Source organism: Danio rerio, chromosome 5 (genome assembly GCF_052040795.2).
Source record: "Danio rerio strain M-AB ecotype USA chromosome 5, GRCz13ab, whole genome shotgun sequence".
NCBI classification, from domain to species: Eukaryota; Metazoa; Chordata; class Actinopteri; order Cypriniformes; family Danionidae; genus Danio; species Danio rerio.
Window position 1 is genome coordinate 43,236,808 of NC_141025.1, and position 13,457 is coordinate 43,250,264.

Genomic DNA, 13,457 nt, shown 5'->3' on the forward strand with positions numbered 1-13,457 from the left:
TGATAAGTGCTCTCTGTGAAGCCGCTGCCTGGCTGCTGAAAGGGGGTCTTTGTATAAAATAAGCTTTCATCACTTGAGGGGAGAAGAGAAAAGATAGATAGAGAGAAAGAGGGAGACTTCTGATGTGCGCCCACCTGCACTTCCCTTGCTCACACTGACATGGAGTTTGCACGCACACACACATGCACACGGTATTAGCATGCATTTCTATGCGTTCCTGGCCCCCTCATCAGCAGTGAGAGGATAGACAGCTTGTGCACTGTGACTGAGCTCTTTCATCCAGCTTAAGCTGATTCAGTCACTGCTCACACTGCCCTGAAAAACAGCTCAAACACTGAGCAAACACCTCACACATCTGACCAAACTCTTTAAAATAAACACCATTTCACATTCAGTTACCTGCATTAAAGAAACTTTGAGGTACTAAAAAACTCACAGAAAAATGTTTCATTTGTGTTCCACAAGTATTTCATTTGTGATTTTAACATGAAACCGCTGATTTGAAGCTTATGTGATTTTCCTGTAAGTGTCAGTACAATTTTAAAATGGATTTATTTAGATTTATTTATTTAAAATAGATAGATAAAAATATGGGCATATTTTGCAATTATCACAAAAAAAAAAAGAAATGTTAATTAATAAAATTTTCCATGTATGCACCAATATAACGTATGCACTCCTGTTTAACTACCCCACCAAGAAAATGTTTGGATTGCATTTCAATTTTGGATTTTTTAACACATCCCATCATTTCTAAAACATCAGCCTCTACCAAATGGTAGATATGTCAGTTTATGGTAAAAGTACCGGGTTTAATACATATACTATGAAAATTTTGAAAATATATAGTGTAAGACCAATTTAATTAAAAACATTGTGAAAATTAAACATTTTTGAAAACTAAATCAGATTTTTTACGCCATAAAATATTTCTGATTTCTTGTTTTTTTTCTTTTTTTAAATTAAAAAATCAAGTGTAGAAGTGCTACAAGGTTATGTTCTTTTTTGTTTTTATTCTAAACCAACAATGCTGTGTAGCGTAAAACATCATTCATTCAGTCAAACAGTCATTATTTAAAACCGTCAAACCTTGGTCAACCGTTTGGTAGAGCAGGCAGTTAAATGCATATTTGATTGAATAAACTTTGGAAAGCAAAATACACTTTTAAACTTGCCTATGAATATTTTTTCTCATTTATTTTTTTAAAAGATGCAGTCTGAAGAAACTTTACCATTGTTTTCTGCAGACATTACAATCTGGCAATCAGTCATTTTTAATTATACAGCTCCATTTGGTGCCACTAATGATTCAGAAATAACCAGATGCACCTTTAAAAAGAACAGAGTAGCACACTTAAGCCAGAGTTAAAAGCATCATCAAACATTGAATGGCAGGAGATGTGTGCTTCATAATGAATAAAGGCCTAGGTAAATCTGTAGAGCTTTATTTAATTCAGCGAGCACAAAATCTTCAGACTTACTAATAAGCAGCAAACCTAATACACTAACTAAACCTGATTAACAAACACAAACATCAATAGGCACACACTGACACAACTCCTGTTAACCACATTTAGTTTACTGTGAAATGTTGCCTGTATATTCTTCGACACCTCATATAACATCCAGCCACCCTGCACTTCACTCATCTCATCTGTCTTTCTGTTGTTTTTCCCCAACACATTCCCTCTCCCTCAATGTGGGCTGTTGACTAACAAAATGGCCCCTGACATTTCTTAGCTAAATAGCTTTCCTGCCAATCTCAGGCTGTGTCAGCTGCCTTCACCGACCGGCAGCCCACATTTTCTCACCTCTTAAAGCGAGAGCAGAGAGAATGAGGAAAATCAGAGGAAGAGGAGGAGGAGGAAGAGGCACGCTGGGCTCAATAAATGAACCACCGCAGGACTAGATCAAGGAGAGCGGAAGAGGAGAGTCATTATGCTAATAACTCACAAGGGAGCGCTCTCTTTCTTTCTCCGTTTCCACACTCTCTCTCTCTCTCGCTCTCTCTCTGTCGAAGCCGTTCTCCCCTGTTGAGTGACATCCCAGGGGAGGCCGGCCGGTGATAATGAGGAGTCAATCTTGCTAGGATTAGACAACAACATGCAGGTCGCCAGTCATGCAATCCATTTTGAGGACAGGAGAGCAGGACAGAGGAAAGTGACATTTGAATGTGCGTTTTGGACTGAGCATCTATGTAAAAGCCTTGAGGCTTTTTAATGTCTCCAACTCAGTGCCAGATCTGACTCACTTCTCCTGGGGATGTTTAATTAAGGGGAAGAATGTTCTAGCATGGAACACAAAAGGAGATAACAAGCAGAACGTTCAAGCTGCACTTTTTCCTGCAAATGAATGATGGCTATGGCTCTCTGTTCCCAATTCACTGTCAATATAAGTGGTTATAATAAATTATAGTACATTTATTAATGTTAAGAGACCACGGTGTGTCTGAAGAGTCTGCGCTTGTCCTTTTTAGAGCCGTCTTATACCCTTTTTAAAATAACCCCACACTTTTCTCTATTCTTGCTGACATTATTTCTAGCGCACAGATCAGTCAGACCAGCTGCATTCAGGATGTTTCGCCACTCACAGCCCTAGTTTAGTTCTTTTGATATGGTTTAAAGTTTTGCTTGTACAGTAAACACAATTATGATGTTACAAATACTTCTATTTCAAGTGAAAGCATGTTTATTTAAAGGATACCTATTGCGCCTCTTTTTACAAGATGTAAAATGAGTCTCCGATGTCCCTAGAGTGTATAAGTGAAGTTTTAGCTCAAATTACAAAGCAGATTATTTTTGTAGCTTTTTGAAATTGCCACTTTCAGGGTGCTGTTTTGGTGTTTCTCACTTTTAAAGTTATTTTGGTAACACTTTAAACAAGGACGTATGGTAACACTTTAGTTTAGGTCACAAATCATGCTTTTACTTACTGGCTTATTACCTGCCTATTATTAAGATATTAATTATTTATTATAAAGTATTATCTTATTCTGCATCCCAAATACTACCTAAAACCTCAACCCAACTTTTACTTTATTATCTATTAATAAACAGCTAGTTAGTGAATTATTAAGCTAGTAGAGTTAGTTAATGGTTTGTTAATACTTTGGATTGTGACCTAAAGTGTTTGCTGTTGTATTAGTTAATGTAAGTTAATGTATTAATAAGGGGTGTGACGAGACGCTTATTCAACGAGACAAGATGAAACACGAGATTGGGTTCACAAGACGAGACGAGATTTTTAACCAATTTTTAAGAATTCTTTTAATCAACTAAAAAATAAATAAACAAACAAACAAACAAACAATCACAAAATGCAAAACAATTCAGGTGTTTTTTCTATTGTATTCTATTTTATTGAATTATATGCTGTAAAGGACATGCAAACACTGCAAAATATTTAGCTATAAACTGTACTGACGGACTACTTTCCACAAATTAAACTTAAAAAATAAAATATATATTTTGTATTTCATTTTTAATTTTTCAGCAGTTTCTCTTTTGGCCCATTTCCACTGAGTGGTACGGTAGGGTACGGTTTGGTTCATACAGTACACAGAAAAGCCTATGAGTGGAACAAGTTTCAGGTAAAAACATTTTACACTTTAAATATCACATCTAATTTCTGTAGCTTGAACTTGTTTCACCCATTTGGTGTTCTACAGATTTTCACTGGTATTAGAAGATGGTTAACAAACTATGAACAACTGATCTGTAAAGTGCGAGTTAATATATTAGTTAAGTGTTAGTTATTAGCTTATGTATGTTTTTGGGACGATATTCTAAAGTTGCAACTATTCCTCATTTACTAACAGTTAATAAATGAAGAATAGTTGAAACTCAGAATAACGTCCCAATAACATACATAAACTATTAACTGTTACTTGACAAGTCTTTAGTAAATAATTTACTAACAGCTTGTTCATGATCTATTACTAATTTATTAGTTATAGTTATAAACCACCAAAATAAAGTTCAGAAGTCATTTGTAACTTGTTAACTAACAGCTATTAACTATTAACCTTTATTTAACAAGTCATTTATAACCCATTAACTTACAGTTTATTAATGGACTATTAACTATTTATAACGGATAGTTATTCTAAAGTGTTATCGATATGTTTTTAATATGATATATTTATTCGAGCGAGAATGATGTAACTGAAACTTTCTTTCAAACATCACTCCCACCAAAAGGGTACCCTTGGTAGTGGAAACACAAGCCTGATAAAGGTGACCCGTACCGTACCGGACAACATTTTGTTCATGCCCCCGTGACTCACTCTGTGGTACTGGATGCGATAATGACGTAAGGACTAATAGGAGAGAGCTGTTTTAATGTACGTCTAAAACTATTCGCTGAATGAAAAGATAACTTTCGTGTTTCCCAGACTGCATAAAAACACGTTCTGCGACAATGATGTAACGAGTTGAGGAGTTAACGGTGCATGTGTGTAGTGTCAAACAGCCCTGTGTGTGTCTTATCCTGTTGCAAAATGCTGCTAAAAGTCCTTTACGATTGTAATAGTATAATTAAGGTGTTTACATATTTGTACTGCACTTCAATAATGTGACTTAAATAGGAATAGTCCACATGTCTTAATTTTAATTGTGTTTAAGACGATTATGACTCAGCATATCTAAAGTGCTTTTCCAACGCATGGTTATGAAGCATGATTAATGTGTGCGGCTGCAGTTGTAGCCTCTGTTGGAACTCCGGTAAAAAAAAAAAAAGAGGTTACGACACACTCACCCACACTCACTTATCAAGCGAGTAATGCGCAACACTGAGGCAGCCTGAGTTGCCAGGCTGTGTAAAAGCACTTGGTTTGCGGTTCAAATCCAATCCTCCCTCCAATTTTCAGTGCTAATTTCACCCTCACACTCCATCATAACATCAAAACTCATGAGACAACTTTTTACCTCCATGAGAAATCTCATTGCGATTTAATCTCGCAAGAACTTGTCATACGAGATCTTGTCACATCCCTAGCATTTACTAACATGGATAAACAATGAACAATAGATTTACTACAGTATTTGTTCATGCTAATTAAGGTTACTTAATGAAAATACAGTTGTTCATTGTTAGTTCATGTTAGAGCTATCAGTTTCTGCCCTCCTTACGTTCATTTGTCAATCTTCCTCCATTTTGTTAGCAATGCTACCAACTATCCAATTGGTTCCCAAAAGATAAAATCATACAACAGAATCAAAAGAATGGACTGATTTTTGCCAGTAGAGGCTGACTTTATTCTCATACTGTAGCCACACAATGGTTTAAACACATAATATATTGTTGTATAATAGGTCCGTTTTAATGTTCTGTTTATCAAAGATTGCTGAAAAAAGTACCACGGTTTGTACTAAATTCCTGAATAATCATGAGACATAGAAGAATGTTTTAAGGATGCTGAAAATGTGTCACGTGAATAAATTACAACTTGAAATATGTTAGAACATGAATCAATTATTTTACATTTTAATATTTCAAAATATATTCAATTATAACTAAATATTTGATTAAATAAATACAGCCGTTGTTAGACTTGTTTTTAAAAACATTTAAAAAAATCTTCAGACATCTAACTTGGAATACAAAACAGCAGTATGAGCAGTGACCTGTAACTACTGCTTTAGTATTTTGAGTTGAAAAACAACTATTAATTTAATTTCTGTTTGAAATATCCCTTAAAAACTGTGTTTTTTCATACTCTGTCTCTCATCAGTTGTGATTTGAGGATCACAGTAATCAGGCATACCCCAGGAGCCCCATTACAGACAAACAGGGTTGTTACACAGCTATTGTCAGCCTTTTCTGCCTACACACCATATACATCTTCTAGCTTCACAGACATCATTGGGTTTTCATGTTTTATGGGGTCTTTCCATAGACATGATGGTTTTTAAACTGCACAAACTGCATATCCTGTCCTCTTACACCAACCCTACCCCTTAGGAAAACATTCTGCAGTTTTACATTTTCAAAATACTTCATTATGATTTATGAGCTATTTTTTTTCATTGGATTAAAGCGAAATGTTCCCACAAGGTAAAAAATGATTGGTATTTTTGTACCTGAGGGGACAAATGTCCCCACAATGTGATGAATACCAGGACCACACACACAATTAGAAACTCTCTTTAATGTAAGAGTCGGCTGATCCGAGTGGGTGTACTTATATTGGGTTATTCCTCAAGGAGAAGCAAAGCCTCCTGCTTCTGTTCATCTCTTTCTTCTTATCTAAAGCCATCTCTTCCTATTCTGTTCCCGCTCGTCTCACCTTCTATTCTGCTTCCTTTAAAAGAGTTCAGAGGAAACCATCCTTCTATTTAGACAAAAGACTGTCTTCTTGCCCCAATCTACTTTTATGGCTCGTAATCCTGCATACCAAGGTGTATTCCGGCTCTTCCTGCATGCGTCTCCCTGAGGGAATCTGTGCCAGAGCCAGATGTGCTTCAGTAACATCTGGACCACAGCAGGGAGCACATGAATATGAAAGGGTCGGTTAATGACATGCCATGGGATGTTTAAACCAGCATATGCATCATTAAATTAGATAATTCACGCTGCTTTAAGTGTCTGGGGCTTCTCTGAATCTTTCATATTGGGGTTTGGAAGTGAGAAAGAATCTGGACTGTGCTGTTTCACCAAATTTCAGAAAACATCTTCCCACTTGGGACATACAGTGGCTGAGGCTTTGGAAAATGAGAGCGATGTTGCAGAGGGATATTATTTTGTGTGTAGGGTTATTTTTCTTTTTATCATTATTAAATATAACATTGCATATATTGAATAATGCATTACTGTAGTCATGAGAAAATATTTTTATAATAATTTTTTTTATGGCACAACAATATTAAAATCAATACTTATTCTGATGCAGAGAGCTCTTAAGCATCTTGTTTATTGACAAAAAGTTTATAAAACTCTGCCTAATTTGGCACATTATATCCCCTCTACACTATTATCGCACCACTATGGGCCCTATCATACACCCGGCGCAATGTGGCGCAAGGCGTGTATAATAGTCTTTTGATAGTTTCAGCTTGGTGCAAGAGTCGTTTTGAGGCGTTGCGCTACGCTGATTAAATAGCAAATGCATTTGCGCTCATATGTGCGCCCATAGGCATTCTGGTCTAAAAAAATAAGGCGTTCTGAGGCGCACTGCTGGCGCGTTGCTATTTTGAGAAACTAAAATAGATTTTTCAATAGACCAAAACAAACCCGGTCTAAAGTCGGGCGCAGAGTTGTGCCTCGCTTACACACTGCTTAATACACACAGGAAGATGTAGAACAATACGCAAATATCTTTACATATGAAAAAAAATAAAATATTAAGGATATATATAGGATATAATAAGAATATATATAGGATATAAATATAAAGGATTAAAATATTACAAAACATATAATTTCCTAGCCATAAATATGAAAAACCACTGCTTTTATGTCTTCTTCATCTCGGAAGGCTTTTTCAGTTCATTCATAAAAATAAATAAATCAATATTTATATTTGTTTTATTGAAAACAAGCTTAAATTTGCCCACCTGCAGGTTTTAGACCATATGGGGCACAGCATGTGTTTTAGGATAAAACTCCTTTTTGTTTTTAAACACACTTCGTTATTATTGTTCATTTATTCGTTTGCTGGAAATTAGAACTGAATATAGAAATAGTTTTGAAACAAATATTTGCGCTTAACAAATGAAATTAATTATTTATAGGCTAATTGATGTCTGTGCGTACAAGGTTTCCCTATCCACAAGAGCGAAAGTGAAAGTAGATTATTCATCTCTCATTCTCGGTAGATGCTCTGTTTAACTGTTTTCTGTAAAAAAAAAAAAAACTGTTAACTGTTACCTGTTCGCTAGTATTGTTAATTCTATACAATAGTCTACAGCCAGGGTTCCCAAAATTTTCCGCCCGCAACCCCTAAAATAACAATGCCAGTGATATACAACCCCCAAATTCCTATTAGGTGGTTATAAATATGCAAACATTTCTCATACAACAATAGACCTATATAAACTCAAAGCATATTGACAACACAAAAAAAGTGCAACAGTCTAACAACCATGTCATTTTTATAGTCATTTATAAATTTGTTTAATTTAATATTAACCTTAACTAAAGAGACAGGTGGACAATGTTTTCAGCACAAGTCCAGTTTAATTTTGGAGACCGCTAATTAGAGATCATTCTGAATATTCAGTTGTGGCCTGTATCTATTTGATTGCCATAAACTTAACCTGGTGTTATAAAATCAATCTCCTGCAGCTGACGCCATTGCTGTGTTGTTAATCTAAATTAAATGCACAAAATCTATAAAAAAAAATTCTGTAAATGCTGATGGCTTTTCATTTGCATGTTGTTGTTTTTTGACCATTGTAAACTACTTTATTTTTATCTGAGGATTATAGATAAAATATGGTAATTTAATAGTTTAATAAAATTTATTTGACTTTTGAAATCACCAAGCAACCCTCATGTCATTGTCCCGCGACCCCCACTTTGGGAAGCACTGGTCTGCAGTATTAATAGTTGTTGTAATACATTAACTTTGAGTCAGTCATTCTTACTTATCAATCTAGTTCAGTAATTAAATTCTGCACAGACAAACTTCTCGTCACAACCAAACAAACAAATAAACAACCAAAAATGTATACTATAATTATACAATTCTAGAGGTTCACAGTGCATTGCAGCTTTCATAATCATAGCGTGAAAGAAAACTTGTGACTTGTTATGACAGCTCATGTTATTGGATCTTTTTTTGCTTTACAATTTTATCATGTTTTTTTTTTCCATGCAGCTAAGAGGACCATCTGCCATTTACAAAATGCAAAGTGTAAGTCCTGTCGCACACTAGACATGTCTTTGAAACTCTAATAAAAATTCTAAATTGTTTTCTATGAGCGTACGCACACCAGCTGCGCCATTCGGCATCTCTCGCGCTTCAGGAGTATCGACTGCATTTAAATGATGCAAACATTGCACTACTTTTGAGCACACATTTGAATAAAAACAGCATGACATGGGCCACAAAATTGGGCCTGTGGGGCGTCTGTTGAGTGCCCCTGCTCTCTTAACAGACAATCACCCAAGGCCTCCAGTTAAAGCTCTAACTTTACTGTGCCCATCAAATTACAATTCTGCTTCTGTCTGAAAGAGGCCCAATCACAATACTTTCTCCTACCTGGAGTTCCTGTAGTTATTAATACGACTCCATCTCTTCCTGTATTCCCACTATAGTCCGAAACGCATCTTTCTGTGATTTCTGCTCTCTCCTGCAGTTAAAGATACGTCTCTCCAGCCTCTCGGTAATTGCGGCCTGATGAGGGTCTTCCTGAGGCGATGTGAGACTCATCAGTCTGCGGGCCATCGGCTCTCCCCTGGCCGCGCGTCTCCATAGCATAATTTGTCATCCTGATGGAGAGCTAATCTGACAGGATGTCTGCCCACAGACGGAGAAGGCGAGATATTCTGTCTGTACGCATCCTTTTTTCCCCCTGCACTGACTCAGTTTCTCTGTTTGTCTGACTCTCATTTTCTCTCGGCCTCTGTATGCCACTTATCTGCCTCAATCTATCTCTCTGTGAGCGGTGTGCTTCAGCAGGTGTCTGCCCTTGTAAACCGTCCTAATAAAAATCCTGGGATTTGACAATCTGTCTCTGGAAATATGATTTTGCTCGCAAACGACTGCTCGCTCTCTCGTCTTTTTTCCCCCTCATTCCAATTCTTTTCTTTCTCCAGCTCTGTTTAGTCTCTCGTCAGACATTTATCTGCTTTTATAGATCTATTTTCTTCTTGTCGTTTCTCACATGCACTTAAATGTCACCTTTGACGACGTCTGTGTGAATACGAGGTATTAAAACAGACACACAAAAAGCGCAGCATGAAAGAATACTCGCGCATCTGGTTCATTTGAGGCTGCGGAGAGATAGGTAAACAGCAGCATGAAAGGCATATTCACTCAAAAAGTGAAAGTTCTGTCATCATTTATTCACCTTCATGTCGTTCCAAACCTGTATGACTTACTTTCTTCTGCTGAAGGTGAAAGGATTGACTGCTCTATAGCATTGAAAGAAGAGTTGATCAAAAGCACCAAAAAAAGTAGCAATTAAGTTGCGTTTTACATGCATTTATTTTAGATTAATCTTTATTTCTTAATTTTTTAATGAGTCGTACCAAGTAAGGTTTAATTTATTTCATTCATTCGTTTTCTTGTCGGCTTAGTCCATTTATTAATCCGGGGTCCCCACAGCAGAATGAACCACCAACTTATCAAGCACGTTTCTATGCAGCGGATGCCCTTCCAGCCGCAACCCATCTCTGGGAAACATCCACACACACACTCATACCCTTTGGACAATTTAGCCTACCCAATTCACCTGTACCGCATGTCTTTGGACTTTGAAAGAAACAAGAGCACCCTGAGGAAAGCCACACGAACGCAAGGAGAACATGCAAACTCCACACAGAAACGCTAACTGAGCCGAGGTTCAAACCAGTGACCTTCTTGCTGTGAGGCAACAGCACTACCTACTGCGCCACTGCATCTCCTTAATTTATTTCATTTGTGGAAATTAGTTGTCCCCATTTCATTGTTGTAATATAGTAAAAAGCAACATCAGATTATGCTCCAGAGTTCACTTGGACATGTCCTGCATTGTTTCCTTTTTAGCAGTCTGTTTTTAATTCATTTTCAGCAATTACATATATTAAAATTGATCTGTCTCTGTTAATTTGCCTGCTTAGAGTTCTACCCCCTGACTGTGAGCTACCATTTAGTTTCTCTGAATTAATGGCCTTTCTGTCATTATTAGCTGTATCTTGTTGCAGTGGAAGTCTCCTCAACCCCCATCCCATACTCAGGGCTATTCAATTGTCGGCCCTCAGGGCGAACCCTGCTCCCGAAGCAATCCAGCCCTAACAAATAGTGTGACCAAGACATCAAAAATAAATTTAGTTCAGTCGAAAAACGGTCGCTATAGTTATGAACTGATGTGGGTCTGTTCAATACAGCACGAACTACGACAGAATTTTGCAAGCACAAGTCGCTTCGGACATAAATGTCTGCTAAATGACTAAATGTATTTTCCATTACTTTTCCAGGCCTGTCAAAATTCCATGACATTTCCAGATTTTCCATGACCTTATGAACCCTGATTATCATAAAGGTTTTTAAAAAAATAAAAAATAATAATAATAAAGGTAAAAAAACTGCAAGTACTGCAGGACCCTGTAATGTACATTTATGACTGCAAAAATATACATGTATAGGTAAAAATCCAAAATCAAACAAAAAGTGCTCAGGGGTAGCTAAAATAATGTGTCGGTGCTCTTTGGGTAAGGGATTCAAAAGAATAGACAGCAAAAAATCAGTCCAAAGCACTCGAAAAATGTAAAAAATATATTGAATAAAAAATATTTTTCCACATTTTTCAAGTGCCTTGAGCAGATTTTAGCTGTTTATACATGTAAAGGTGTTTGTTTCATAGTTCATTATTATTCTAAAAATAAGAGCACAGTTTTTCTAAAGAACAGCGCCTGAACATGATTACAAACAAGATCTCTTTACACAACAGTTCGAAAGACAAGTTCATATTGAGCAAGTTGCATTTACACAAAACCTTGTCTGTTTTTTGCTTCACAAATGAATCTAGTTCCATTAAACGGTACTAAACTGTGAACTAAACTGTGTAGTTTTGTCTATGATTTGATCTGAATTAATTGAGCGAGTCTTTGATTCAGTGAGTCTGTGAGTCATGGATTCAGTGATGACTTTCATTAACACTTGCTTTTCTTTTTTAATGACTCAACAATCATTTCACCAAATGATACAGTAGATAATGTTGCTAAATACTGTTTAAATATTGGAGTGTGTGTGTGTTTGTGTACTTACATTTCTGAAGTCCAGTGTTCATCTGCGAGTGGGGGTGGAGCTGAAGGGAGAGATCACCTGGCCCTGGCAGACAGGCCAGCATCTCATACACACACACACTCACTCACACACACACACACACTCTCACACACACCCACCCACCCACACCCACCCCCACACACACACACACGCACACAAACACACACACACACACACACACACACACACACACACACACACACACACACACACACACACACACACACACACACGCACTCACTCCTAGAGCGACATGGGCCACACACTCCTCCTCACACTACAGAGAAAAAAAAAGAGAGAGAGAGAGAAATTAGACATTATTCTAAGCGTCTCATTAACAAGTTCAAGCTCAACACTGTATCAAAAACTAATACAACTTGTTGCCATTGACATGCATCACATTTCTGTAATGCTGCAATCGGTAGCCCCGCTCAAAATCTGAAATCTCATTGGTCCAAAATGTCACATCACAAAACTGCTAAACCTCTGATATGCTCTGATTAGCTGGTGATGTACACTACCTTACAAAAATCTTGTCGTCGATCCCAGTTGTAAGAGCAACAAATAATAACTTGACTTCTGGTTGAAAATTGGCAGAAGGTCGATTTTTCCGATAAATAATCAGTTGAACTGAATCCCAATCATCACAAATCCTGCAGAAGACCAATTGGAACCCGCATGGGCCCAAGATTCTCACAGAAATCAGTCAAGTTTGGTGAAGAAAAAATCATGGCTTGGGGTTAATTCAGTATGGGGGCATGTGAGAGATCTGCAGAGTGGATGGCAACTTCAACAGGCTGAGGTAACAAGATATTTGTGCTGCCAATCACATTATAAACCACAGGAGAGGACAAATTCTTCAGCAGGATAGCGCTCCTTTTCATACTTCAGCCTTCATATCAAAGTTCCTGAAAGCAAAGAAGGCCAAGGAGCTCCAGGATTGGCCAGCGCAGTGACCAGACATGAATACTACTGAGCATGTCTAAGGTAAAATGGAGGAGGAGGCACTGAAGATGAATCAAAATAATCCTGACCATGACTTTATATTCTATACTGTACAGTATTTCTTTTAAGTGACTTTTGTCTAAGCTAAGGTCATGATTAAATCAATAAAAATCAAGGCATGATCATATTTTATTTTGGTAAAATAAGTGTTTGCTTTTCATATAAGTCACTTTTGATACCAAATGATCAACTAGAAGTCAAGTTATTATTTGTTGTTCCTACAACTTGGATAGGCGACAACTCTTGTCAGGTAGCGTACAGCTTTCTGCATTCAGTGTAGACCAAAAAAAATAAAAAAGACTTTTTCAGTGTCAGTCCTAACTAAATCTATAAAAAAAATATTGTTAATAAAGATGAAATTAATTAAATAAATACAAACATTAATATAAAACACAATATATACATACAGTTGCGTTACAACAAAATCTGAGCTGTCTTATAGCAGTTTCCATAATATATTCTGCTATTTACACCGAGATTTTCTGGTCTCCGTGAAGGTGGTTTACACAATCCGTACAGTATA

At 36.9% G+C, this 13,457-nt stretch overlaps 2 protein-coding genes across 21 annotated transcripts in view; both read right to left on the bottom strand.

The window, feature by feature from the left end:
• Window positions 1–13,457, bottom strand: part of epg5 (ectopic P-granules autophagy protein 5 homolog (C. elegans)) — a 1,176,376-nt gene that overhangs the window by 984,643 nt on the left and 178,276 nt on the right. The window lies entirely within an intron of this gene.
• fam222ba (family with sequence similarity 222 member Ba) overlaps window positions 1–13,457 on the bottom strand; it is a 96,641-nt gene that overhangs the window by 6,134 nt on the left and 77,050 nt on the right. For 3 of the 17 annotated variants that reach the window (XM_087252211.1, XM_087252209.1, XM_087252205.1), the window contains exons 2-3: window positions 12,103–12,206; window positions 11,912–12,033 (exon numbers count right to left, since the gene is read on the bottom strand). In XM_087252211.1, the coding sequence (XP_087108337.1) occupies window positions 11,912–11,993 (82 nt within the window). In that variant the 5' untranslated portion in view covers window positions 11,994–12,033; window positions 12,103–12,206. 17 annotated transcript variants of the gene reach the window in all.